The sequence below is a fragment of the Physeter macrocephalus genome, chromosome 4, assembly GCF_002837175.3.
Source record: "Physeter macrocephalus isolate SW-GA chromosome 4, ASM283717v5, whole genome shotgun sequence".
Classification (NCBI taxonomy): domain Eukaryota; kingdom Metazoa; phylum Chordata; class Mammalia; order Artiodactyla; family Physeteridae; genus Physeter; species Physeter macrocephalus.
In genome coordinates, this window is record NC_041217.1 from 110,059,792 (window position 1) to 110,085,905 (window position 26,114).

Here is a 26,114-nt window from a genome sequence, read left to right on the forward strand (position 1 = left end):
TACATAGCCCTCTGCCTTTTCATCTTGTCTATCTTTCTGTGAATGTGGTTTTTGTTCCACAGGCTGCAGGATTGTAGTTCTTCTTGCTTCTGCTGTCTGCCCTCTGGTGGATGAGGCTATCTAAGAGGCTTGTGCAAGTTTCCTGATGGGAGGGACTGGTGGTGGGTAGAGCTTGCTGTTGCTCTGGTGGGCAGAGCTCAGTAAAACTTTAATCCAGTTGTCTGCTGATTGGTGGGGCTGGGTTCCTTCCCTGTTGGTTGTATGGCCTGAGGCGACCCAACACTGGAGCTTACCCAGGCTCTGAGGTGGGGTAATGGCTGACTCTGGGAGGGCTCACGTCAAGGAGTACTTCCCAGAACTTCTGCTTCCAGTGTCCTTGTCCTCATGGTGATACACAGCCACCCCTCGTCTCTGCAGGAGACCCTCCAACACTAGCAGGTAGGTCTGGGTCAGTCTCCTATGGGGTCACCGCTCCTTCCCCTGGGTCCCGATGCACACACCACTTTGTGTGTGCCCTCCAAGAGTGCAGTTTCTGTTTCCCCCAGTCCTGTCGAAATCCTGCAATGAAATACCTGCAGCCTTCAAAGTCTGTTTCTCTAGGAATTCCTCCTCCTGTTGCCAGAACACCAGGTTGGGAAGCCTGAGGTGGGGCTCAGAACCTTCACTCCAGTGGGTGGACTTTTGTGGTATAAGTGTTCTCCAGTTTGTGAGTCACCCACCCAGCAGTTATGGGATTTGATTTTTATTGTGATTGCGCCCCTCCTACCTTCTCATCGTGGCTTCTCCTTTGTCTCTGGATGTGGGGTATCTTTTTTGGTGAGTTACAGTGTCTTCCTGTTCAGCAGTTAGTAGTGATTCCCATGCTCTTGCAAGAGAGAGTGAGAGTACGTCCTTCTACTCCACCATCTTGAACACATCTTCCATTCATGTCCTTTTTTTTGTTAAGGTAACAATTTTAAGACAGTCAGTCCTTACTACCCTTATGCTACTGACAGCAAAAGTTAAAACACCAAAATATTTTATTTCAAGATAAATGTTATAATCTAATTACGGGAAATGCAAAATACCTTAATTTCTGTTATCAGTGTCACTTTGTCAGTACCCAATTTTCTCTTAAGTTGGTCAGTCGCATGCTGTACTTCAGTGATCTGGATGATAAGGTAATTCTGTATGAGACATTTAAAGACATCTTTGTTTAGTATAACATCTATTCATTTTTAATTTTAATTGCTTGCCAATATAAACTACAAAGTGTTATCAAATATCAAAAAAGGAAATCATGAAAATAACCCATTCCATAAAATAAACTTATAGCTTTGGAGTAAATTACTATTGAACTGTTGATTTCTTATGTTTTAGGGACCACTTTCCTTTCTGTTTTACTACCATTTTCATGTATTATAAAAATAAATAGGTATTTGTAAAAGTTACCATTAAATTAGCACCATAAAAACTGACAACTATTATTATAAGAGCAATATACTAGATTAAGATACTTAGCAAGGCTTTAGAAATTGGCATAATGCTTTATCAGTGGAATCATATTAGAATTACTTAAAAATATTTAATAATGAAATACTGTATTTTATAAGAAAATCTGTTTAATATGAGAAAACCTATTCTAGAAGCCTTTTAGTTACTTTTGTTCAGAAAAGTGTGAGCTGTAATAGTCAACAAAGAAATTATTTAAGCTGCTTTTGTGAAAAAAACATTATCATATATTGAACTTGAGAAAACAGTAAGATAAAAAGTTTCAATAATGCTTAAAAAAAAGTATCAGCTAATAAGAAGAAACTTTTACTTGAACCCATTTGGATTTTATATTAAACTGATCTAAAATAGTAAACTTTTACTCATAGAAACAGAAGAGGTTGGTGGCTCTGGAAGAACCAGGAGGTGGGGATTAGGGGAAATGGGTGATGGTGGTCAAATGTATAAACTTGCAGATACAAGATAAGTAAGTTCTAGGGATGTAATATACAGCATGGCAATTATAGTTAACAATGCTGTACTGTATATTTGAAAGTTGCTAAGAGAATAGATCTTAAAAGCTCTGATCACACACAAAAATAACTATGTGAGGTGATGGATGTTAACTAAACTTATTGTGGTGTCCATTTTACAACAGAAACATATGTCTTAACATTATGTTTCTACTTTAAACTAATACAATGTTATATGTCAATTATATCTCAATAAAACTGGGAAAAAAGTAAACTTTTAATATTTCATCATGTCTAAAGTTAAATCTATACTCAATCATAATTAACATATTATAAAATCTTTTTTGGATAAGTGGTATCAACAAACAAAAATTAAACTGATAAATGGCCTCTGGAATTTGTTGTTTAATTATATGGTGGAATTACTCAACTAAAAAATAAACTTCATGTCTCTCATCTGTCAAGATTGAAGACTATCTCAAGAAAATGAATTGATCAAAATTTAATATAATTTATAATTTATTTATAATATCACTATCTATAGATTCTGTGGTTATCAAACTGTGCTTCCCACCCCCAACTGAAAGAAAAGAAATGTATTGCTCACTATTACTCCCTTGCCATACTTCATTAGGTATTTCTCTCTTACCCATAGACTCTTGACCCTTTCCCCTGGTACAGAGTTAGATACTAATTAGGCTAAGTCAGGATATAGCATTCCCTGGTAACTATGATCAATCCAGGGTAGGCTTGGTTGATCCCCAACCAGGTCAAAGGGAAAGTTTTATATAGTCCATGCGTCTGGAAGAGGTTGTCTCTTGTTTTGGAGGCATATATCCCAACTTGCCATTGGTAACTCTGTTGCTACCCTGAGGAAAAGCAGTCTTAGAATGAAGCCAACACTGAAAATAATAGGGAGGAAATATCAGAAGTACCTAGGCCCTTAAAGACATCATTAAGCAGCTTGATTGTATCTCCTCAGCACCCATTACAAGAGATCATGAATTTACTTATTGTTTAAGCCAGGTTAAGCCGAGATTTTGTTACCTGTAGCCCAAATCATCCTAGATATGATCATACTAACAATTACAAAGCACGTATTTTAAACAGAACTTCTCTAACACAATGTGAACATATTTAGTAGTACCTTAGAGTCTGTGATGGTTGCCAGATTCTTTGGTCTCATCTTGATCTCCCTGGCTTCAAGCTGAATGAACAATTTTTTATAGTAAAGTTCCAAATCTTCTCGAAGTTTTGTTAAAACCTCCTCCAATAATGCTGTAACTTTCTTTGTTTCAAAGTACTTTTTCTTCCAAACATCACAGGCTATTTCAAAAAAAAGAGCAAAGGCTACAGTTTGTTTAAACTTTTCAACCTGCAAAGGACCCTAAAGTTAATTTAAACCATTCCTCTCTCCTCTCCTTCCTCTCTTATATTCTGAGGAAATTAGAGTTAAGAGTAAAATGTTTATTGGATAATAAAAGGACTTGCTTATAAATATAGTAAAATACTGATAAATCCAGGAACCAAAATCAAGTTCTTCTTTAAGCTTGTAATTTGTTTAGAAAATCTTTCCTCAAAATACTACCTATAGCAAGAAGTGTATACTTTTTATTTCAATTACTTTTATCTATAATCTGATTTGAATTCACTATTTATATAATTAAAGCTATGAAAGAAAAGGCAAAATATATTTTTTCAGATTTTCCTTATTTTTCAGCCCCAAAATGACTTGTTTTGTGAAATCAGCTGATTGTGATTCATCATTTATCAACATTATTCCAAGTATATCTCCAAACTTCTGTAGGGCAGAATTTCTTAAACCCGAGACTTCTGGTTTAGAAAATTAGAAATTAAACTCTGCCAGTTTAGGGAATCACTTTGACACCAATGAGATTCTAAATATAAACTTAACTGGAACACAAACTGCATGCTAGTATACCAGAATATGCTTATGTTTCTATTTTTAAGATTATCGAAGAAACGAAAACACCAAATTTTAAAATTCTATATTATAAAGTGATTTAATTAAAAATATAAAACTATATGGAACTCTTAACTCAAGATTTTAACTATTTTCCTCAGCCCTATATCCAATCCCTCTGCAAGTTTTACTGGTACCACTGCCAAAATACTTTGAGCATCTGCCACGTTCTCCCTTCTTCAATGCTACATTCCTAGGCAATCCACCATCGTCTTTTGAAAGCTGTATTATCTTTCTAACGGTCTCTCTGCTTCCATTCTTGCCCCTCTACAGGCTATTCCATACTGCAGTCATCTTGATCTTTCTAAGATATTTTAAAAATCACATAAATCCCTAGTTTAAAGATCCTCTGATGTCTTCCCATATTACTTGTATTGATAATAAAATCCAAACTCCTTGAATTGGCCTATCTGTTCCTTACTGATCTTTTTATTTTCTCCCTCTACATTCCTCCTTATTTATCACACTCCAGCCATACTGGTCTTAGTTCAGGTCCTTAATTCTGCAAGCTTATTTCTATCTCTGTACCTTGATATTTAGTGTTCCTCCTGTTTGGACTCTTTTTACCCTGTCTCTTCACATGCTTACCATTTTATTAATCAAATCTTAGTGATATCTCCTCAAAGAAGCCTCCCTTGAAAACCCTAGCTAAACCATCTCTCCTGCCCCACCACTCTTTACTGCACTCTTTTAATTGACTTTTCAGCTCTAATCAGTAGCTGACATTGTCTTATTTATTGTCGGTCTCCTCCCATTAGAGGTAAGCTCCTTAAGGGCAGGGCCATGTTTGTCTTGTTTACCTCTGTATTCTAAGCATTTAAAACAATGCTGAGAACTGAGGTATACAGTAGGCTCCATAAATATTTGATGGCTGATACATACCTTTTATCTTGAAACATTCCTGTTGAAATAGAAAGTGACCGATGATTCTCATTTTATAAATAGAAGGAGTGAGGCACAAAGAGGAGAAATAAGTTGCCTAAGTATAAGATTACTCTAGTATTAGAATCCTTGTCCTGTGATTTCTAATCCATTGCTCAAATCTGTCTGATAAAATTGCTCTTTTAACAGCACAACAAGGCCAAATCATTGCCACCACTTCTGGGATAACACTTTAATATTATGAGGTAGAACATTAAGAAATACCTCCTGACATTGTCTATAACCTCTAGTCAGATCTAGTACTGAAGCAATTATTTTGCTGTAAATTGAGAATCCTAAAGGCAGTTAATTCCATATATACCTTTTACCCTTTTTATCCTCAAATACAACCCAAAATGCAGGCCTCTCAAATTATTTAACATCTCTCAAACCATTATCCTATACTTTCTCCACCCTGGCTCATTTTTCCATTTCTACCAGTTCTAACAACATTGTTTCTAATTCTACTGCAAGGAAACTGTCTATTTTTCCTACCTCATTTCTCTCATTCATTCACTCATCCAGTCAGTTTAGCAAAGCAGACACACACACATACCAAAAAAATTGAGCACCTAGGGGACACTAAGGGGCTCAAAGAAGGCTTCGAGAGTGGTATCTTAGCTGAGATTGAATGACTTGTAGGAAATAACCAGGAACTGGGAAGAAGGGGGTAGAAGGAGAAGATAGGAAAAGAAGATTTAGGTGGCAGAGGGGAAAGAATGCCTGAAGGCCTACAGCCAAGAGGAGGCACACTTCAGATTCTACTACATCTACCACTTTTCCTGCAAGCCTTTCTTGACCTCTTCCATCTAACTTAGGTGTTCTTCCTCTGTACTACTATGCATAGAATTTGTAATTCCTTTATCATAGCAGTCATCAGTATGTATCACTACTGCTTAACTTGATCATCATTTCCCCACTTGGACCATAAGCACTTTGAAGGCAGGGACAAGATTATGTTGGCCTATTAGTATCACCTCAGCCCCTGGAACAGTGACTAAGTTCAGTAGGCCCTTAATAAATACTTATTTAATAAATGAATGTTGAAATGAATAAACAAATGTCCATTTAAAAAAATAACTGAATTTTAATAAAAAACATGTTGCATTTATTGTATAGAGTTGAACAACGATTTCATCTTTCCTATAGTGAATTTATATAAGTAGTGTACCACTTAAACTACAACAGTAAAGTAGTAAATATTATCATTTTATCATTTTTTCCAAATGCATAAATTCTGTAAAACTTGAGTTTCCTTTATAGTGATGAAAGATATGTAATAAACTTTACCATGATATCGCTTTAATTTGCCTTGTTCCAATAGCCTTTCAACTTTTTAAATTAGTTCTTCTCTAATTCTTTCCAGATATCTTCTTTCTTTCTTTACTTGTTTCATTTTTTCGATAATATTCTCTTCTAGAATATTATAACCCATACTCATCAATGTCTAAAAGCTAAAAGATGGCTCATATCTTAAAATATAGAGTATAAAACTAAAAAATGCTTACAACAGCAAGTATGAATTTTACTCCAAACTCTGGTTTTCTGGCTGCAGTACAGCATGTGCCAAGATGGAAAACACTGAGGAGTCATTTCAGTATCTATAGGGGATTTATATATATGTAAACAATACAGTATGTCTCTTCTGCATTTATATACATGTATGGAAACTAGGCATAGCTCATGTAGTTATACCTCTTGTTTTAATTCTTTAAGTAAATTTATCTTGGGACTGAAGTTATTGTACTTAAATCTTACATGGAAAAATGTATATTTTAGAGTACATATTTAAAAGGCAGAAATAATATTAGTGACACACATATGCAGTAATCAACATAACAGTCATAGACTTTAAAATACTTTAACTTTTTGTGGTAAAACATACATAATAGACCATTTTAACCATATTTAAATGTACAGTTCAATGGCACTGCATGCATTCATAATGTTCCGCAACAACCACCACCCCTTTATCGCCAAAACTTTATCTTCCCAAACTGAAACTCTGTATGCATTAAACAATTACCTCCTCATTAACATTATTTAACTTTACCTCACAGAATCATCTGTACTTACATCTGTACTTATGGTATCATCATACTTACTCTCAATCTGTAATAATGATGTATCAGTTATTCCTGGAGAAAGAGCAGGTTGACAAGAAACTGAAGGAAAATCAATAAGGTCTGGTAGGCTGATGTACTCTTTTTTACCTAGCTGTAAGCAAACATGAAAATCAGTAAGATCTGGTAGGGTTACACATTGTTTTTCACCTATTTGTAAACATCTGGTGATGCACAACAGTAATGCATTTTTTTACTTGTATGGTGATGAACTCCCAAATCTGTCTTTATCACTATAGACCAACAGTAATGCATTTTTTTACTTGTATGGTGATAAACTCCCAAATCTGTCTTTATAACTATAGACCCTCTCTTGTGCTCTAGCTTCTCCATTCCACTGGACATTACTTGGACATTATACCACAGGAGCTTCAAACTTAAAATTCAAAAAGAAGAAAAAAATAATACATATTCCTTTCTAAACATGATTTCCTTCCAAGATTTCTGATTTCAGTTACTTGTTATGGCAACTTTTAAATGTTTCTAAGATGGCTATTGAATTTTTTAAATTTTGAGCCAATTTTGATCATGTATATTTGCTTAGAAAATTGGAGATCCTAGCACATTTTCAAATTTTAGCATACATTTTATTCTCATAAATTTTATCACCTCTGTATTTGTGTTATATTGCCTTCATCTCACCTAATTTTTGTGTTTCTACCCTTTTTTTGATAAACTACCTCAAGCCTTACCAATGTTAATGTTTCTGCCACTACCACTTTATAGACCTTGAATTGTTTTCAATTCTACCAGGCTTTTAACTTCTGTAACTTATTAGCTTCTACTTTTATCTTCATTAACCCCTTACCCCCTACTTTGTTTGTTTTATTATTCTTTTTCTATTTTATTGCATTGACCTTAACTTACAAGGTCAGGTTCCCACAGGATAATGGCAGCCACTAAAATCTCTCCACCATGCTCTCAACTACTATAAAAAGAAAGCAAATACAATCACCCATAATTTATGTCTGTAGAATAACTAGGACACAGAATCCTCTAATTTACATATACTTTAATTTACATGTAAGTGGGGAAATAAACACGCTAGACTAGCAGAGTGTGCTTAGGAGCTCACACCTGAGCAGAGTCTGATGGGAACTATGCATTAAAGAGCACAATACACAGATAACACAGTAAACATCAACCACAATTTAGTCTTAAAGGAGAAGGTCCTGCATGTGGTGGAAGAATACCGAGTAAGGGTACCAAATGGTAAATCAAAGCTCTTTCTATGAGGAATCTAAAAGAAAGGGGCTTTTAAAATGTAGGGGGCCAGAGGTGGTAATTATGGGAAAACACACCTACTGGGTGAGAGGAAAATTCTTTGGAAGCAAGAGATGTTTGTCAGGGCTAGGTGGAAAGAGAAAAGAAGGTGGTCAAGTTAAAAGCTCTGCTGAATTAAATTAGCAGGAAAGAATACAAAGAAAAAAGACCACTTCCCTAAAGGCCCCATTTATTTAAAAATACATAAATAAATAACTGCATTTCACTATAACAACAGGAGAGAGCTTTCCTAATCTATTGATACAAGCTAAAATAAACCACCAGAACACCTGTTTCTCTATAAGAACACCTGTTACTGATTCAGAAAAATCCAACACAAATAAACATAGACAAAATCTACAACATAATATAGCATCCATACAAAGTTACTTTTTGAAAACCCTCAAAACTGAGAACTAAAACAAAACAAAACCAGCAGCCAAGAAGCAGAGAAAAAATTAACAATATTCCCAACATAGATTAAATTAAATCAAATAATTTTAGGTATTAATGAACACCACAAATCACAAATTTAGAAACTAGAATAAAAATGGAAAAATAACAGGAAGATGTAAAATTCAAATTGACCAAACTGAAGAAAGAAATTAAAGAAAAACAAAACTGTCTCAGAAATGAATAACAGGTATCCAAAAAGGAACAGATATGACCAAAAATACAGTAAGCATAATAGAGAACAGAAATAAAAGGAGTAAAGAAAATTAAACATAAAGAAAATAGTAAACTAGATCAGAGAGAAAGTAGTAGAGATAAAAGGTAAAGAAGAAATAGGATAAGACCAATTGAGGTCCCTGAAAAAAACCCAAAAATCCATGGACTGGATCTGCTATTTATATTGTTTTCTAGAGTTATAATTTCTTGAAATAAAAGAAATCCTGATTTTCATACTGAAAGGGCCCACTGGGTACCCATAAAAACCAGACCTAGAACTCTCAACTGAAATATAGCCTGATAAAACTACTACACATTAAAGGAATCCTCTGGCCTTCCAGGCAAAAATAACCAAGCCAGTTTACAAAGAAAAGAAAATCAATTTGGCATAATACTTCTTAACAGTAACATATAAAACAAAACATCAGTAGAGCAACATTTTAATAAACTCAAGGAAAAATTGTGTAAGCCAAGGATGTTACAGCCAATCAAGCTATCCTTCAAGTATCAAGGTTCTAAAGCAGGGATGAGCAAACTTCTTCTGTAAAAGGCCTCAGAGTAAATAATTTAGGTTTTGTGGGACACATATGGTATTTGTCATAATTCTTTTTTTCAACTTTTAAAAAATATAAACAACATTTTTAGGTCCCATGCTTCACAAAACCAGCTGTGGGTCTTGTCTGCCTGTTCCTGCTCTAGACAAAATTTTAAATATGTAAGAAGTAAGGGAATATTGTACCTGGGAGCTTTTTTTTAATAAGTGGAGCTTTGTCCAACGAAGAAATGATTGAAAAATCTTGTGTAAAAGTACTGGCAGTAAGTGTTGAACATATTTAATTATAGATCTAAGACTAAAACAAAGGTGAGGAGAAGACAAGAAGCACAGCCCACAAGTGTTCTGTTCTTTAACAAAGTAGAAATAACACAACTAAAAGTACATGAGAGGAGAAAGGAGGGGGAAAGATGACTTTTTAATTGCCTTGAATTTAAAGATAGGAGTCAGAGGATAATTTTAGAGGTAACAATCAAAATCAGAAGCATACATTTTAAAAAAAGGAAAAAGGAGGGCTAGGAATACTAGCATAAATTTGTATCAGTATAAAGGTAAACACTAGAATGAGATTCAGATTTCCTAAATACCAGGGTGGTGGGGGGAAATAAATAAATAACCACATAGTAACACATAGTAACTATAACATAGTTATAGTTATAAACTGGTTTTTACTTTATGTTATAGTTACTATGTGTTACTATGTGGTTTATTTATAAACCACATAGTAACACATAGTAACTATAACATAAAGTAAAATGAGAAATCTGAGGTCAAATATATCAGTCCTATCAAAAACATAAATGGACATAACTCACCTACTAAATGAAAACGACTTTCAGACTGGCTTACAAAGGGAAACCCAACTCTAGCGTGTCTGTTAAAGACATACCTAAAACAAAGCAATTCAGAAAAGTTGGGGAAAAAAAGTAGGGGAGGAGTATAGGGGTATACCAAATAAATGTAAACAAAAAGAAAGGAGAGGTTAGTATCTTGATATGCAGTAAGGGAGAATTCAGGTCAAAAAAGCATTTAATGAGTCAAAGGGCACGTCATAATGCAAAAGTGATAATATTACTATTTGCATGAGAACTTTGTGCCAAATAATACATAGAAATCTAAATAAATCAAAAACCACAGGAGATGTAAGGATAAACAGTGACATACTAATAACAGAAGATTCTAATATACCATTCTCAGTCCAAGACATAGAAAGAAAAATGTAGAAAAAAAATAAGGATATGGAACACTTAAACAACATATTAAACAATGTAGATTATGGACAAGGCACAGAGTAGGGCAAGATATTTGCAATGCACATAAACATCAAAAGACTACCCTCCAAAGTATATTAAAAATTCCTACTAATCAGAAATATATGGCAGACAACACAATAGAAATACTTGAAAAGGTAGTTCTCCAAAAAAGTTATCAAAATGGAGTCTATAAAATATAAAAATATGATCAACTGTATAGGCAATCTGGGAAATGAAAATTCAAACCATAGTGAAATAGCATTAAGCACCCACCAGGTGGAAAAACGTTAAAGTGTGAAGACAGCATATTTTATTAATATCTAGCAACAATAAAACAATTATTTGCTGAATATGGCATGCCTCTGCTCCAAAACTCAAAAGGCTCTGAGCTGTGATTCTCCTATCAGGACTTGTCTCAGACTCCATTCAGCATTTCAACCAACATATCATATATAACCAACAACCAACATATGTATTCTAACATATCAAGCATCACTGGACCAGATGGATATTAGCACACAACTGGCAGCACTGCTTCCTGTGCCTCTTGGATCACCTTGTGAGCCTTCTCTTGCTTTGGGCCCACTCAAAGTTGGCAGTCTTTTAGATTACTTGATTAAAAAAAAAAAAAAAGATTGGAGCCATGCATCCGAATGCAGTAAATCTCCAAATTCCAAAGAGGTCTATCAAGTGACTCATTCTTCATGATAGCTGGGGCAAGATACAAAAACCTGGTTTTTACTTTAAAGGGCATACCTCAACATGTCCCAGATCATGAAACTCCCAGAAATTTCACTGAATTGGCAGGCTCCAGAATTTTGAGGTTTATCTCCCCTACTCTAACATTTAAGGTTAGAAAACTTAAGACATTTTAATCTGCAGTTCCATTTCAATTTCAGTATAAATATTATGGTGTAACACCACATCTAAAAAAATGCAGCACTATTTACAATAGCCAGGTCATGGAAGCAACCTAAATGCCCATCAACAGACGAATGGATAAAGAAGATGTGGTACATGTATACAATGGAATATTACTCAGCCATAAAAAAGAATGAAAATTGGGTCATTTGTAGAGATGTGGATGGACCTAGAGACCGTCATACAGAGTGAAGTAAGTCAGAAAGCGAAAAACAAATATCGTATATTAATGCATATATGTGGAATCTAGAAAAATGGTACAGATGAACTGGTTTGTAAGGCAGAAACAGAGACACAGATGTAGAGAACAAACGTATGGACACAAAAGGGGGAAAGCGGCGGGGGGGTGGGGGTGGTAGTGGAATGAATTGGGAGGATGGGATTGACATATATACACTAATATGTATAAAATAGCTAACTAATAAGAACCTGCTGTATAAAAAAATAAAAATTTTTTAAAAATTTAAAAGTCATACCTGATTGTCCTCTCTTCTAATGATATTAGTTCTATCACCTTCATTTTTCCAAAGAAACTCACTTAAAGGGGAATGACAGATTTGAAACTCATATTAAAAAATGATTCCATGAATATTAACTTTTCATGTTTTTTATTTAATATTCTATAAACACAAATATAACATTAAAAATTTTTAAAGTCTGCTTGAAACCATTATATTATCTTTCAAACTCATTAATGATCAACATAAACTACATTTAGCATGAGTTATAAAATAATATTTCATTATATTATAGCTAAATTCAAATCATAGTCCAATGTCTATAGCAAGGTAAAATAACTGGAAATTTTGTAAACATACTTTGCTTATAGTTCTTTTGTGAATTGTTTATAAAATTCCTTATCTTAATTTCAGAAGACTATATGCAAAACTGTTGTCTATGTACTATAATTTTGAATGAAATGATACCAATGTGAAACTCAAGCATGATTAGTTTACTCAAAACCAGGAATATAAAAGAGGCAGAAAAATTAATTCTAAGAAAGGCAAGTGAAGACACAAATTTTTCTGTCATTAGGTTGCCCCTGATGACAAAAGGATTACAACAGAATAAATTTAAGCAATAAATTATCCCTCATTATGTTGGAAGGGAATATTAGTATATAACAGTAAACATCAGAATCAAGGTAATTTTAATTAAAAATGTCACTAACTTCACTCATATCTTTGTTCTAATTAGACGTCTTTATAACAGCACCCTGGATATCTCACTCTTTTTCTTATAGTCTAGATTATGACATGTAGAATCGACATCCATACTAATTACCTTTTTTTGCCGCTAAAATAATCATTATTTGAATCTTCCTGTGATCCTGGCAATTCAGAATTTCCAATTTGATTATTTCCAGTCTGATTTTCATTTGGAGTGGAGTTTCCCCCAGCTGATGTTGATGCCCATCCATAGCAAAGAAAGTTCATAATATTAAGAAAATACTAAAATAAAATTTTGTTTTCTTATGTACATACTATAGACTCTTGTCCCATGTTTCAGAATCTCTATGAACTTTACTCTTCCAAACTGAATTTCATGAAACTTTAGTTTATGCAAAAGGAGAATTCTTTGGTAAATTCAGTTTGGGAAAAATTGGATTAAGCAATCCTAACAGAACACAAATCCCCCCTACCACACACACACCCCTATTGCAGGACTTCTCTGTTTTTATGTACAATATGAATCTGCAAGAGGGGGTAAGTTGGGTTTTACTCCAACTTTGTTGTCTTCATAAAGTTTTTGCCAAAAGCATCTTTTAAAATAGTATTCTGAGGATCCTTCTCTGGAAAGTGCTGGGTATAAATACAGAGCATATAATGCCATTTGTTATTTCACATACATTTTCATTTATAAAATCACCCTTCATTTTAACAGAATTTCTCCATATAAGAAAACCACACAATGTCTGTAAAACATTAACACTAATGTTCCACATGATCTACATGAACAAGAGATCTGTGAACCTGGTAGTGTTAATGCAGATTTTTTTCCCTTGGGGAAATCAATTTTTTTTAATTTAGAAAAAATTGGAGTCATATTAGTGTTTGAAAAGTCATTTTACAAGAGTTGCCACAGTATTTTGCAACCTGAAGCCCATATTGGTTTAGTTTTAGTCAGGTTGCTATCACTTATTTCCTATCTGGCACTGGACTTAGTCATTTAAAGACAACAAATAGGGATTTTCTAAAGATATATTCAAGGCAAAGGAACAAAAAACAGATATATCAGCTGTTTAAAACTGATAGTAAAATACCACTCCTCCCACCTGCCCCCAAAAAGAAACAATGGAAAACTCAGTAGATTCTGAGTGACATTTTGATAGGAATATATGACATGTATCTCTTATTCCTAATAACAGTTTAGAGAATGATGCAATGCACCATTCAATACCTATGCAACTTAATAAGAAAGCAGGCCTATTTACTTTTGAAAAAATATAGTGTTTTGAGAGCTAGAGTAGATGTACATATAAAATGTTATAGATTCACAGAAACAGGAGTGATAACTGTGAAACTATGTTTTTAACTGAGATGTTTACCTGGCAAAGAAGAGAGAAAGAGGAATTTAAGCAAAGAAAATGGCATTTGCAAGACAAAGTATTGTACTAATGTATATAGCATTTTTGACAATAGTGAGAAGTTCAGTATTACTCTAGAACAGTGTTGTAAAGCATGGGTTTCAGTCAAACACACAAGAGTTCAGGTCCTGGCATTATCACAGCTGGTGTGACCTCAGGTAAGTTATTTCTTTCGCTTCAGTTTCCTTATCTCTAAAATAGCATAGTGCATGTAAAACACTTTCAGCACAGTACCCAATCCTTAGAAGTCTCTAGACTTCAAGTTCTGATTTCCATTCCATTGCATTTCCTAATTCAGGTCTTTATTACCTCAGTCTAGTCTCCATACTGTCACCTACACTGTTTCTCTAGAACTGAAATCCAATCAAGCCACTCCTGTTAAAAACTTCAGATGGCTTCCCATTGCCTACAAATTTTTTTAGCTTTGCAAACAAGGATCTTGCAGTTAAATCCCTACCTACCTCCAGTTGTACTACCTGGTACTTCTTCCTCCCCCTCCTACCACCAAACTATAATAATAATAGTACTATTACTAATAACAGATAGAAATTATTGAACCAGCTACCACATTGAGCAAATCCTGAAAGCTCCAAGAAAGTCTTCTGGAGTTAGGCAGTGAACAACATACATGTCCCAACATTTACAACTCTGGGTTTGAAGTCAGAGTATGAAGAGTTCTCTATGCCATCTTAAGGATGTGGGCTTTAAGTAGTAATCAGTGAATCTTTCAAGGGTTTCTAAGTAGGGAGATAAATAATCTAACTCATAACAAGAAGAATGATGCTGATGGCACTCTAGAGGACAGATTAGAAAAAATATAAGCAAGGAGGCTACTTGAGGTGGTTTTTAAGGTTCTTTTAACCTAAGAATCTATCATTCTATTATACAATAAGGAAATTTTCAAAGCTTGAAGGCTGAACACCTGGAAGAATGATGAAACCAAAATAATAAGTCAAGAAAGTATACTGGTTTGGAGGAAACAACAGAGTCAAGGATTAAACATGTTGAAGTTGAGGCATGTCAAAAATGTAGAGATATGTAGCACTGGGAAAGAACAAAAGATAACTAATGAAAGGGACTATCAATTTTAATACATAAAAATAAGTAACACAATACTTCTTTTCTTCTTCATTAAAGGACTTGTAAAACACACTGTGCATATTTTTACCAGTCATATTTGATAATATCACAATGTTACAGCTCAGATATTTTGTATTTTCATGCACTACTAAAGAGCAATCTGACAATTTTAAGAAACTGCACAACTGTCATCAATATATGGTAGTGTACATATGAAAAAATTAAGGAACTCTATCTCACATCACACATAAAAATTAATTCCTGGTATATTAATGAACTAAATGTGAAAAGCTAACCATAACATATTTGTAATATAATACAGGGACCTATTTTCATGACCTCAGGGTAGAAAAGGAATTTTTAAAGAAGACATAAATAGCACTAACCATAAAAGAAAATGCCATCAAACTTGACAATATTAAAGAACTGCAGTTCTACTTTTGCTGAGGATGTAGAAAGACAAAACAGTGCACCCACCCAAACAAAGAGAAAAACATAAATAATCTATAAAATAATAATTCTTCTTGAACTCATCAGAGTTGAGGTTACAAGGAATCAGATTCCAATTCCCTTCAAGGAGAAAATAAACTAATTGTTTCATCTTCGGCAGAGCATAGGAGGAAGAGGTAACTCCATTAAAAGAAGTAAGAAGAGGGCTTCCTTGGTGGCGCAGTGGTTGAGAGTCCGCCAGCTGATGCAGGGGACACAGGTTCGTGCCCTGGTCCGGGAAGATCCCATGTGCCGCGGAGCCGCTAGGCCCGTGAGCCATGGCCGCTGAGGCTGTGCGTCCGGAGCCTGTGCTCCGCAGCGGGAGAGGCCACAACAGTGAGAGGCCTGCGTACCGCAAAAAAAAAAAAAAAAAAAAAAAAAAGTAAGAAGAAAACACCTAAAATCTTAAGGAATTCTAAAGGCTAATGTGGGCTACCAAGATAGTCTGGAATCCCTAGGATCCCCAGACACAAAAGGCAGTCAATACTTAACAGCAAGCAAGCTCCTTTCCATGTACCTGTATCATATGCTCTCAAGAAAGACTGGGGGCAGGGCAGGAGACTCAAAAGAGCCATCAATGGCACACAGGTATGAAACCCCATCCTTCTTAATACTCTCTCACACAAAGCAAGAGCTTTAAGCCAATGGGGAAGGAGCAGGAAACTCTCCCATCACAGGGCTCAGACAAAAACCCACTGGCTTTGAAGAAGGAATAGAAGCAAAAGGCATCAAAAAAGCAGGTAACACCCCTCCCACCAATCTTAGCCTTGTAAAGTCTTACTACTGAGGAGGAGGTTAGGAAACCCTCCCACCGCCAGTCTTAGGCAAAGGCTAAGGAAGGGTAGAAGCAAAAGCTGGCAGGATCATTGTGAGCCCAGGATCACAAATGTACACATCATGGGTTTACAACCACTGGATTAGGGGAAAGAAATTCTCTCCTAAATATAAAAAAGTCATTTTTCCCTTATTTTTTAAAATTTTAATTAAAATTTTTTTTTGGCTGCGTTGGGTCTCGTTGCCATGTGTGGGCTTTCTCTAGCTGCAGTAAGCAGGGGCTACTCTTCGTTGCGGGGCACAGGCTTCTCATTGCAGTGGCTTCTCTTGTTGTGGAGCATGGGCTCTAGGCACGTGGGCTTCAGTAGTTGCAGCATGCAGGCTCAGTAGTGTGGCGCACGGGCTTAACTGCTCCATGGCATGTGGGATCGTCCCAGACCAGGGATCGAACCAGTGTCCCCTGCATTGGCAGGTGGATTCTTAACCACTGTGTCACCAGGGAAGTCCATTTTTCCCTTATTTTTAACTCATTTAAAAGATAACTCACAGTATAAAGTAAAAATGGTAAAAATGTATTATGGAGTTTATAACATATATAAAGGTAAGATGTAGAACAATAGCACAAAAGATTTCAGGAGGAATTAGAAGTATACTGTTGTAATGTTCTTATACTATATATGAGGTTGTATACAGTTTGAAAGTGTACTTCAAATTAAAGTTGTATAATGTATATCCTGGAGAAACTTTTTCTTAAAGGGCTAGACAGTAAATATTTCAGGCTTGTAGACCATTACAGTCTTTGTCACAACTACTCATCTCTGTCATTGTAGTGCAAAAGCAGTCACTGACAATATGTAAGTGAAAGGGCATGCATGGCTGTGTTCCAATAAAAGTTTATTTATAAAAAACAAGCCATAGGGTATGGATTAAAATAAAGCAAAAAAAAATAGGTGTTTGCTGACCTCCACCCTATGGTAACCACTAAATGCTTTTTAAAATGAGGAATAGGGCTTCCCTGGTGGCGCAGTGGTTGCACGTCCACCTGCCGATGCAGGGGAACCGGGTTCGTGCCCCGGTCTGGGAGGATCCCGCATGCCGCGGAGCGGCTGGGCCCGTGAGCCATGGCCGCTGAGCCTGCGCGTCTGGAGCCTGTGCTCCACAACGGGAGAGGCCACGGCAGAGGGAGGCCCGCATACCACAAAAAAAATAAATAAATAAAATAAAATAAAATAAAATAAAATGAGGAATAACTAATGAGCCAATGGGGGAGATAAAAGTGAATCATAAAAAACTACTCAATCAAAAAAAAAAAAGCCAAGGAAACAAGAAGAACAGAGAAAATAGAAGAGATGAGACAAATAGAAAACAAATAATAAAATGGTAGATTTAAAACCAATAATTACGTTAAATGTAAATGGTCTAAAGACCCCTATTAAAGGGCATAGATTGTCAAACTGGATTAAAAATTAAGATCTAACTACATGCTGTCTACAGGAAACCTATTTTTTTTTTTTTTTTTTGTGGTATGCGGGCCTCCCTCTTGTTGTGGCCTCTCCCGTCGAGGAGCACAGGCTCCGGACGCGCAGGCTCAGCGGCCATGGCTCACGGGCCCAGCCGCTCCGCGGCATGTGGGATCCTCCCAGACCGGGGCGCGAACCCGGTTCCCCTGCATCAGCAGGCGGACACGCAACCACTGCGCCACCAGGGAAGCCCCAGGAAACCTATTTTGAATATAAAGTCAGACAAAAGTGAAAGAATGGAGAAAGATATACCATGCAAACACTAATCAAAAGAACACTAGAATGACTATATTAATATCAGACTAAGTGAACTTCAAAATAAAGACGATTACCAGAGATAAAGAGAAACATTACATAATAATATAGGGGTCAATTCATCAAGAAAACATAATAATCCTAAATGTGCATACATCTCATAACAGAGCTTCAAAATACATAAAACAAAACTGATAGTTGAAAATGTCAACACTCTTATCTCTGTGTTAGAGCATGTTGACAAAATTTAAGAATTCCTTTCATCAAAAGAATCATAAAGAGAATAAAAAGACAAGCCGCATAGAAACTAACATTATAAAAAACTATACCCCAATTAAAAAAAAAATAAAAAGACAAGCCACAAACTAAAATCTAGAGTGAATTATAAACAAATACACACACACACACACACACGCTAGAAAAAACATCTGTACATAAAATGAATCAATATTTAAAAGAATATAAAATGGGCAAAACATGTGAATGAAAATAAATCCAAATGGCCATGAAATGTATGAAAAAATGTTCAAACAAAGAGAACCACTAGAAAAGAAAAATAAAATATTTGGAATTAAAAATTCAGTGTAAGTGTTTAATAGCAGATTAGACACAGCTAAAGAGAGAATGAGTACGGTGGATTTGGAAGAAAGATCTGAACAAATTATCCAGAATGTAGTCTGATAGAATGGCAAGATTATGGTTCAACAGGAACTTTCAGACATTGCTGCTGGGTACAACCACTTTGGAAAACACATGGAAATTATACATGTGCATACAATGCTAATCCTAGGTTACACTCTCTTGAGACCCTCTTGCCCATGTACATTTAGGAGTCATGTATAAGAATGTAGAAAATGGCGTATTTGTAATATCCCCAAATTGGAAACCAACTGTCCATAAGCAAAATAGGTAAATAAATTATGATACAGTCATACAATAAAATGTTATACAACAATAAAAAGAAGTGAAGTAGTATTATACATGACAACATGATTGAATCTTACAACTACAATATCAAGTAAAAGAAGAAAGTCCCAAATAAAATGCTTTCAATATGATTCTGTCTAAATAAAATTCAAAAGAGACAAAACTAAATTATTGTTAAGGAATACATATCCAGGTTGTAATACTATAAAGAAAAGTAAGAAAATAATTATCTCAGAGAATCAAAGTGGTAGCTACCTCTATTGGGGAAGGAGGAAGACGTGACCAGAAAGAGACACACAAGGTTGGAAAGTTCTTATAAGAAGCATAGTGAAATATGCCAGTCAGAGAAAGACAAATACTGTATGTTGTCATTTATATGCGGAATCTAAAAAATAAAACCAATGAATATAAGAATAACAAACAAACAAACAAACACATTACCTTAGAAACAGCCATTAAACTTCTAAAAAAAAAACAGGATAAATGCATGAAGCTGTATTTAGAAAAATGTTGCTGCAGCACTATTCATAATAGCAAGAACATTAATACAAGGTTATATAAACAAATATACCACAAGGGAATTTTATAATGATGTAGATCTATATTTTTTGGTATGAAATGTCTATGATATATTCTAAAATAAGAGGATTTAAAAGAGTTTGTATGTGTCCTCATTTTTTAAAAATTAAAAAATATTTATATGAGCAAGAACTGAAAAAAATTGGAAGAATATACACCAAAATACTAACAGATACTAACAGCTATCTCTGGATGGTGGAATTATTGTTAATCCTTATTTTCTTCTTAATACTCATCGATCTTTCTAGAACTTTTAAAAATGAGCATACACTAGGCTCTCACTTATAGTTTTTTTGGTGTGAAGCACCAAGAAATTTATACTATTTAAAAATTACACTTACACAAAATTCATAGGATTAAATACTCTCAACCAAATATTTTTTTGGGTTTTGTGCAAGTATCAATAGCATAGTTCAAGAACTTGGCCAGTAGCCCAGGGTATAAAATATGATACTACTCACAACTTTATGTAGGGTAATTGCCTACTTCATTAGCTACCTCATCTTGTACTTTTCGGGACTAGTGGGATTCTACTCTGAATTTTTTCCCAGGTGTTTTTTCATTTAATCTCTAATTGATACCATGACTAGAAAGCCATATTTAACATTGCAGGGACATACCTAGATAAAGAAGGAGGTAAAGACTCTCACTGAGCATATTAAATATACCTAAGGTTAAAGAAGGGGTAGGTTTGGAATATCACTAGGTATAGTATAAACTTAGAATGTAATAATTCATAATTGAAGATGAAGAAAAATGCAACTGGTTAAGAATAAGTGTATTTTGTAGCTGTAATGAATGCTGTCATTATTTTGGGGGAGAATTCATTTAATTCATAAATGTTTAGTATATTTGCTTTTCCATCACAATTTATTTGCTGTATGCAGTAAGGTAAAAAAATTCAACTGACTTTTTTTCAGTCAATTCTTAGAGTGTAGTTCCAGCTTTATTTATATGTTTATAAGTTTAATTTTTTTTTTTTTTTTTTTTGTGGTACGCGGGCCTCCCTCTGCTGCGGCCTCTCCCGTTGCGGAGCACAGGCTCCGGACGCGCAGGCTCAGCGGCCATGGCTCACGGGCCCAGCCGCTCCGCGGCATGTGGGATCCTCCCAGACCGGGGCGCGAACCCGGTTCCCCTGCATCGGCAGGCGGACGCGCAACCACTGCGCCACCAGGGAAGCCCTATAAGTTTAATTTTGATTTCTTTAATTACCTACCACTTTTTAAGAACTGAATTATCAATAAATTGGTGGGTGTAACCATATAAAAAATTTTAAAGTCTTTGAAATACAAATGTCTCCCAACATTAAAGTTGTTTTGCTTTGGTTTGATACTGTTTTCCTGGCTAAGATACTTCTGAACTATAATAATAATACAAAGATTTTATGAAACAATAACTTCTCTTCTCCTTTAGCCTTAACTTTATCTGAAACTATTATAAAAGGTGGTAGACTTTATTTAAGTGCTGTAAGTATTTTGACTTTGTTTGATTTTTAAATTTTATTTTATTTTTTTTGCAGGCTCTAGAGCACAGGGTCAGTAGTTGTGGTGCATGCGCTTAGTTGCTCCACGGAATGTGGGATCTTCCCAGAACAGGGCTTGAACCCGTGTCCCCTGCACTGGCAGGCAGATTCTTAACCACTGTGCCACCAGGGAAGCCCTGATTTTATTTTTATTTTCGAACAGTACTTAAATTGTCTTTTTTTCCTCCCAACTGGTGAAACCATTTTTTAAAATCCCCATATTGAATTGTAGCTTTCCTTTTATACTGCCTATATTCGTAAGGCTAGATTTGCCCAGAATTTGCCCAGACCTGACTGTTAAAATGTACTATAACAATCCCTTTGTCTTTCCCATTCCAGTTGAAATCACCTTCTTCCTGATTCTTGTTAAGAAGCTTTTTCAAAGTGTTTTCTAAACAACTGGGATCTGTTCCAGGTTCTTCCTTTGACAAAGTTACACTAAGTGGTCTGTGTATTATTCCATCAGCCTCAGCAACACCATTATTAGTCTGCTGCGCATCTAAAGAAACTGCTGCTGATGCTGAATAAATATTTCCTAAATGATCCATTATAGGAAGCAAATATAATTCTGGTTGAAGAGCCTAAAACATACAGGAAATTAAAAAAAATTAGTTTATACTTTAAAAAATAATTAAAAAATTAGTATAAGTTTAAAATGTCACATTACATACATATGGAGGAGCAAATGATTTGAGTTTCAGTTCTGACTCTTGCTTTGCCTTCACCTGGAAATAAATGAGGAAATAATTAAAGCTTCTGTTATGTTTTTCAATTACTTTTACCCTTACTTTTTTGCAGACGGCATATTTCTGTGACATAAAAATCAAATCAAAAAGCTAGTAACTAAGGCTATATTCTAGAAAACGTAGAATATAATCCTATTTCTATTCACTGTACTAAACATAATAGAAATTCTATGTCATTTAATAATAATAATTATGGCTATCACTTGCATGGACTTACTATGTGCCAGGCACTATTCTAAATGCTTTACATATAAAGCTCAGTTAATCCTCAAAATTCCATGTGATAGGCACACATATTGTCTGTAGTTCACAGACAAGAATGAGGCAAAGAGAGGTTAAGCATCTTGCCCAAGATTTTATAAATAGGAAGTTTTCAAGTTGGGATTCAAAACCAGGTAACTCTGGTTCTAGAATCCAACTTTGTAAACTTTATTTCCTAAATATTCAGCCCATAGAGTTAATTTGTATTCATTCATTCTTTCAACAAATATTGAGGTATACTATGTGTCAGGTAGTGTTCTACATGGTGGGGATACAACTCTAAACAATGCAAAGTCCCTGCTCTCATGTAGCTTATATGCTACTTGGTAGAGCAGATGTTAAATAAATGTGATTTAAGATAGTGATATGTGATCTATGAAAATAAAACAGAGTGATGTAATAGAGAGGAATTCAGAGAAAGAATATCTCAAAACTAGGTGGTCAGAGAAGGCCATTTTTGAAGGATAATAATTGAGCTGAGAACTGAATTGTGAAAACAAGAAGCAAGCTATTTGAAAATCGGGGGAAGTGATTTCCAGGCAAATACAAAGATGATAGAATAGAAATAAGTTTGCTGTATGTGAGGACCAAAGGAAGATTTTTGTGGCTAAAGTGTAGAACCAAGGAGAAAATAGTAATAGATGAAATCTGAGAGGCAGCCTGTTCCTGAGACTCTCCTTATCTCTTGCCTAACCACTGCAAAAGTCTCCTGGTTACAATTCCTGTCTCTAGTTTCTTGAGGATCTCATCATGTCATCTTTTGCTCAAAAATTCCAAAGCTTCAGAAAAAAAAAATCCAAATTCATTAATCATTAAGCATTCAAGACCTTCAATAAACAACTTTTACAACTTGTTGTCTACTATTCCCTTTCACACAGTCAATGCTCTAGTAAAAACCGAACCACTCACTTTTCCCTAGAATTGCCTCCTTTGCCACTTCTGTGCTCATTCTATTTTCTCTGCTCAGAAAGCTTCTCCCACCTAACATCTTTGCAAGATCAAATATTTATCTCTCAAAATCTAAACTGACGATCACTTTTTCCTTAAAGTTCTCCATCTCCCCTCTGGTCCTGCTGGAAGCAGTCTCTTTTTCTTCTAAATATACAGAATATGCTATTTTAATTATTTATGTATTTTATCTTCACCACTACACTGAATATTCTTTAAGAGCAGGATCCATAGTCAATTCTTTTTTCTCATTTTGTATACAGAAAAACATCAATAAATATTTGTTGAAAATATTATAATAAAATATTGATATTAGAAGCATTTTAGAAGTTGGCTTAGGTCCCTTCCAATCTAGAATTCTGTGATTGGTATTTTGCAATTTTACTTATCATGAAAAAGAACAAATAGTTATGAGAGTTGTTCCTTTCCTTCCCTGATTAAGGAAAACTAACTTAATGATCAGTAAATTAATATTCTGCTATACTAAACAGAACTCTAATGACAAAAACTTTAAATCTACCTACTGAGCCCAAGAATTCCACATAGCAAATTCCTTTATAGTTCTACTTTGGGGGGAAATGTGTTTTTTTTGCCATTATCATTCATTATTTAACTTTTTTCAATAAACATTTAAATGCCTCTAAGTGCTAAACACCTTGTTAGGCACTGGTTGTAAATACAATAGTGAATAACATAAAGTCCCTGCTCATAGGGAGCTACAGTCTAATGGCAGAGTTATGTTAAACAAATAATCGCATAAGCAAATACATAATAATCATATGTTAACTAGCATAGAATAGGAATATATTGCATTTTAAAGGGTTTAAATATGGAAAAATCTTGATTAAAGAAATAAACCTTATATAAATACGAGAAAACAGAAGCTTTGAGATCTAATGGTTTGCTGGATTGAGAATTTCAGCTTGGAAAACTATTTAGAGAATCCTGCCACTCAAGCTACAAATAGGAGTATTCAATAGAGAATAGCTGGTTCCCACCCCCTCAAATACAGTAAGTTGGAGTCATATCATTTCATATCAAATAAGGCTAGTTGTGACCTCAATGAGAATCCATTTTTTTCTACAACCTAAGTGTTTAAAAAGCTTTTAAACGCTATTATTTAAATTTTAAAATACATGATCACATTTAAAATTAGCCTTTATTTTCTTCCCAAGGAAATTCACACAAAAAAATACTCCCATATTTTAGTGCCCCATAGTATGCCAGAAAGGACCATCTTTTCTTGATGATCTGTGTGCTTAATGATATTTCCATTTCATTATGATTGACATCACATATTGCACAGTATGTTAAAGAGTTGAGTTGATAAGCATTTAAGAAACAAAATTAGTTAAGGTATGCTTTTCTTTAATCAAAAGGAAAAAAATTAAGAAAACTTACTACAGCTAGATTATTTCCAATGCATTTCAGAAATAAAAATTTTTCTGCAACAGGATCTTCACCAAGGAACTCACCCAGTTGCTCCCTCAGCGCCTGTAAAGTAAGGTGAGGAGATACTCTGAAATATCATGACATTGCCTTATAATGTAAAATGAAATAGGTTTCAGCTGTACTAAAGATTTAATAACTTTAGTCACCTATTGTGAACTAAGACTAATTTTATGTATCATATATAACTTAATATATTGTGTTTCTACATTGCCTGATATTTTGTAGGCCTGAAGGCTGTAAATATTTTTTAAAATAAATGACTAAAAGTCATTTAATCAATAAAATCATTAAGTTTTAAAATTATGCAAATGAACACTGTTTATAAAAGTTCTTTTTGTACTAAAAAGGAAAATGCTTGTCTACTTTTCTCATCTACCTTCAAATTTTTTGTTAAAATAAAACTTTGTAATGAAATTTACATAATTTTATACATATAGTAAAGAAGGATTTAGCCACAGATATTTTGGAAGTTTGACAGGATTAGCTAGTGCTTAAAATTTCCTTTGATGATCAAATGTTGTCAGATTCCACATCTTTGCTCACTGGGGACACACCATTCCTCAACATCTAAAATTTAAAGCCATCACTTATGCTCTTGTTCTGAGTTCTTATTTTTCTAGCATCTTAAGGGAATATTATATAATAAATTCATTCAATTAACAAATATATATTGAGCCCCTCTTTGTGTCAGACATTGTTCTAAGGGCTGGGCATAAGGCAATCAACAAAACAAATATCTTTGCCCTTACAGACTGTACAATCTAATGGTGGGAGTGAAAAATTAACAAAATAAGTAAGAAAAAATTTAATTCATAAGACACGGCTAAGTACTATAGAGAAACATAAAGCAGGGAAGGGAGAGTACCTGCAATTTAAAATACACTGATCAGAGAAGATATAAACAAAAAAGTAATATTGGAGCAAAGACGTGAAGGAGATGAGATAGCATATGTAAAGGCAAAAAAAGCATTTTAGACAAGATAAACAGGAAGTACAAGGGTTCTGAGGTAGGACCATGTCTAGTGTGTTCCAGAACAGAAAGGAGGTTAGTGTGCTTGAAGAAAATGATGGGGAAGATTAGGAAGATTGAGGTGTCCTCAAGAAAAGTAACAACAGGCAGTTAGATCACATAGTGTCATGTGTGTTTCTGTGAATGTGAGAAAAAAAAATATATACACACACGTGTGTGTGTGTGTGTGTGTGTGTGTATTCTGTTTCTATTTTTAAATAGTTCAGTGAAAAAGTCATTGTAGATACACTGGTTTAATCGCTATTCACAGTTCTTCAACAGGTTTCTAATTTCAGATCATTTCTCTCTTAATTCTCTTTGGGTACAGCCATAGT

General features: G+C 34.6%; 1 protein-coding gene across 2 annotated transcripts in view; it reads right to left on the reverse strand.

Moving 5' to 3' along the window:
- The window catches only part of SPATA1 (spermatogenesis associated 1), a 47,565-nt gene that overhangs the window by 15,508 nt on the left and 5,943 nt on the right, over nt 1–26,114 (reverse strand). Inside the window, exons 2-10 of one of the 2 annotated variants that reach the window (XR_008617218.1) lie at nt 24,720–24,812; nt 22,035–22,088; nt 21,713–21,944; nt 12,915–13,029; nt 12,107–12,167; nt 6,954–7,065; nt 3,091–3,269; nt 1,068–1,166; nt 767–931 (exon numbers count right to left, since the gene is read on the reverse strand). Coding sequence is in view for 1 of the 2 variants with exons in the window: in XM_055084499.1 (XP_054940474.1) it covers nt 1,068–1,166; nt 3,091–3,269; nt 6,954–7,065; nt 12,107–12,167; nt 12,915–13,029; nt 21,713–21,944; nt 22,035–22,088; nt 24,720–24,837 (970 nt within the window). In the remaining variant the exon portion in view is untranslated. Of the gene's footprint in view, nt 1–766; nt 932–1,067; nt 1,167–3,090; nt 3,270–6,953; nt 7,066–12,106; nt 12,168–12,914; nt 13,030–21,712; nt 21,945–22,034; nt 22,089–24,719; nt 24,838–26,114 lie in introns of both variants that reach the window. The other variant, XM_055084499.1, reaches the window with a different exon arrangement.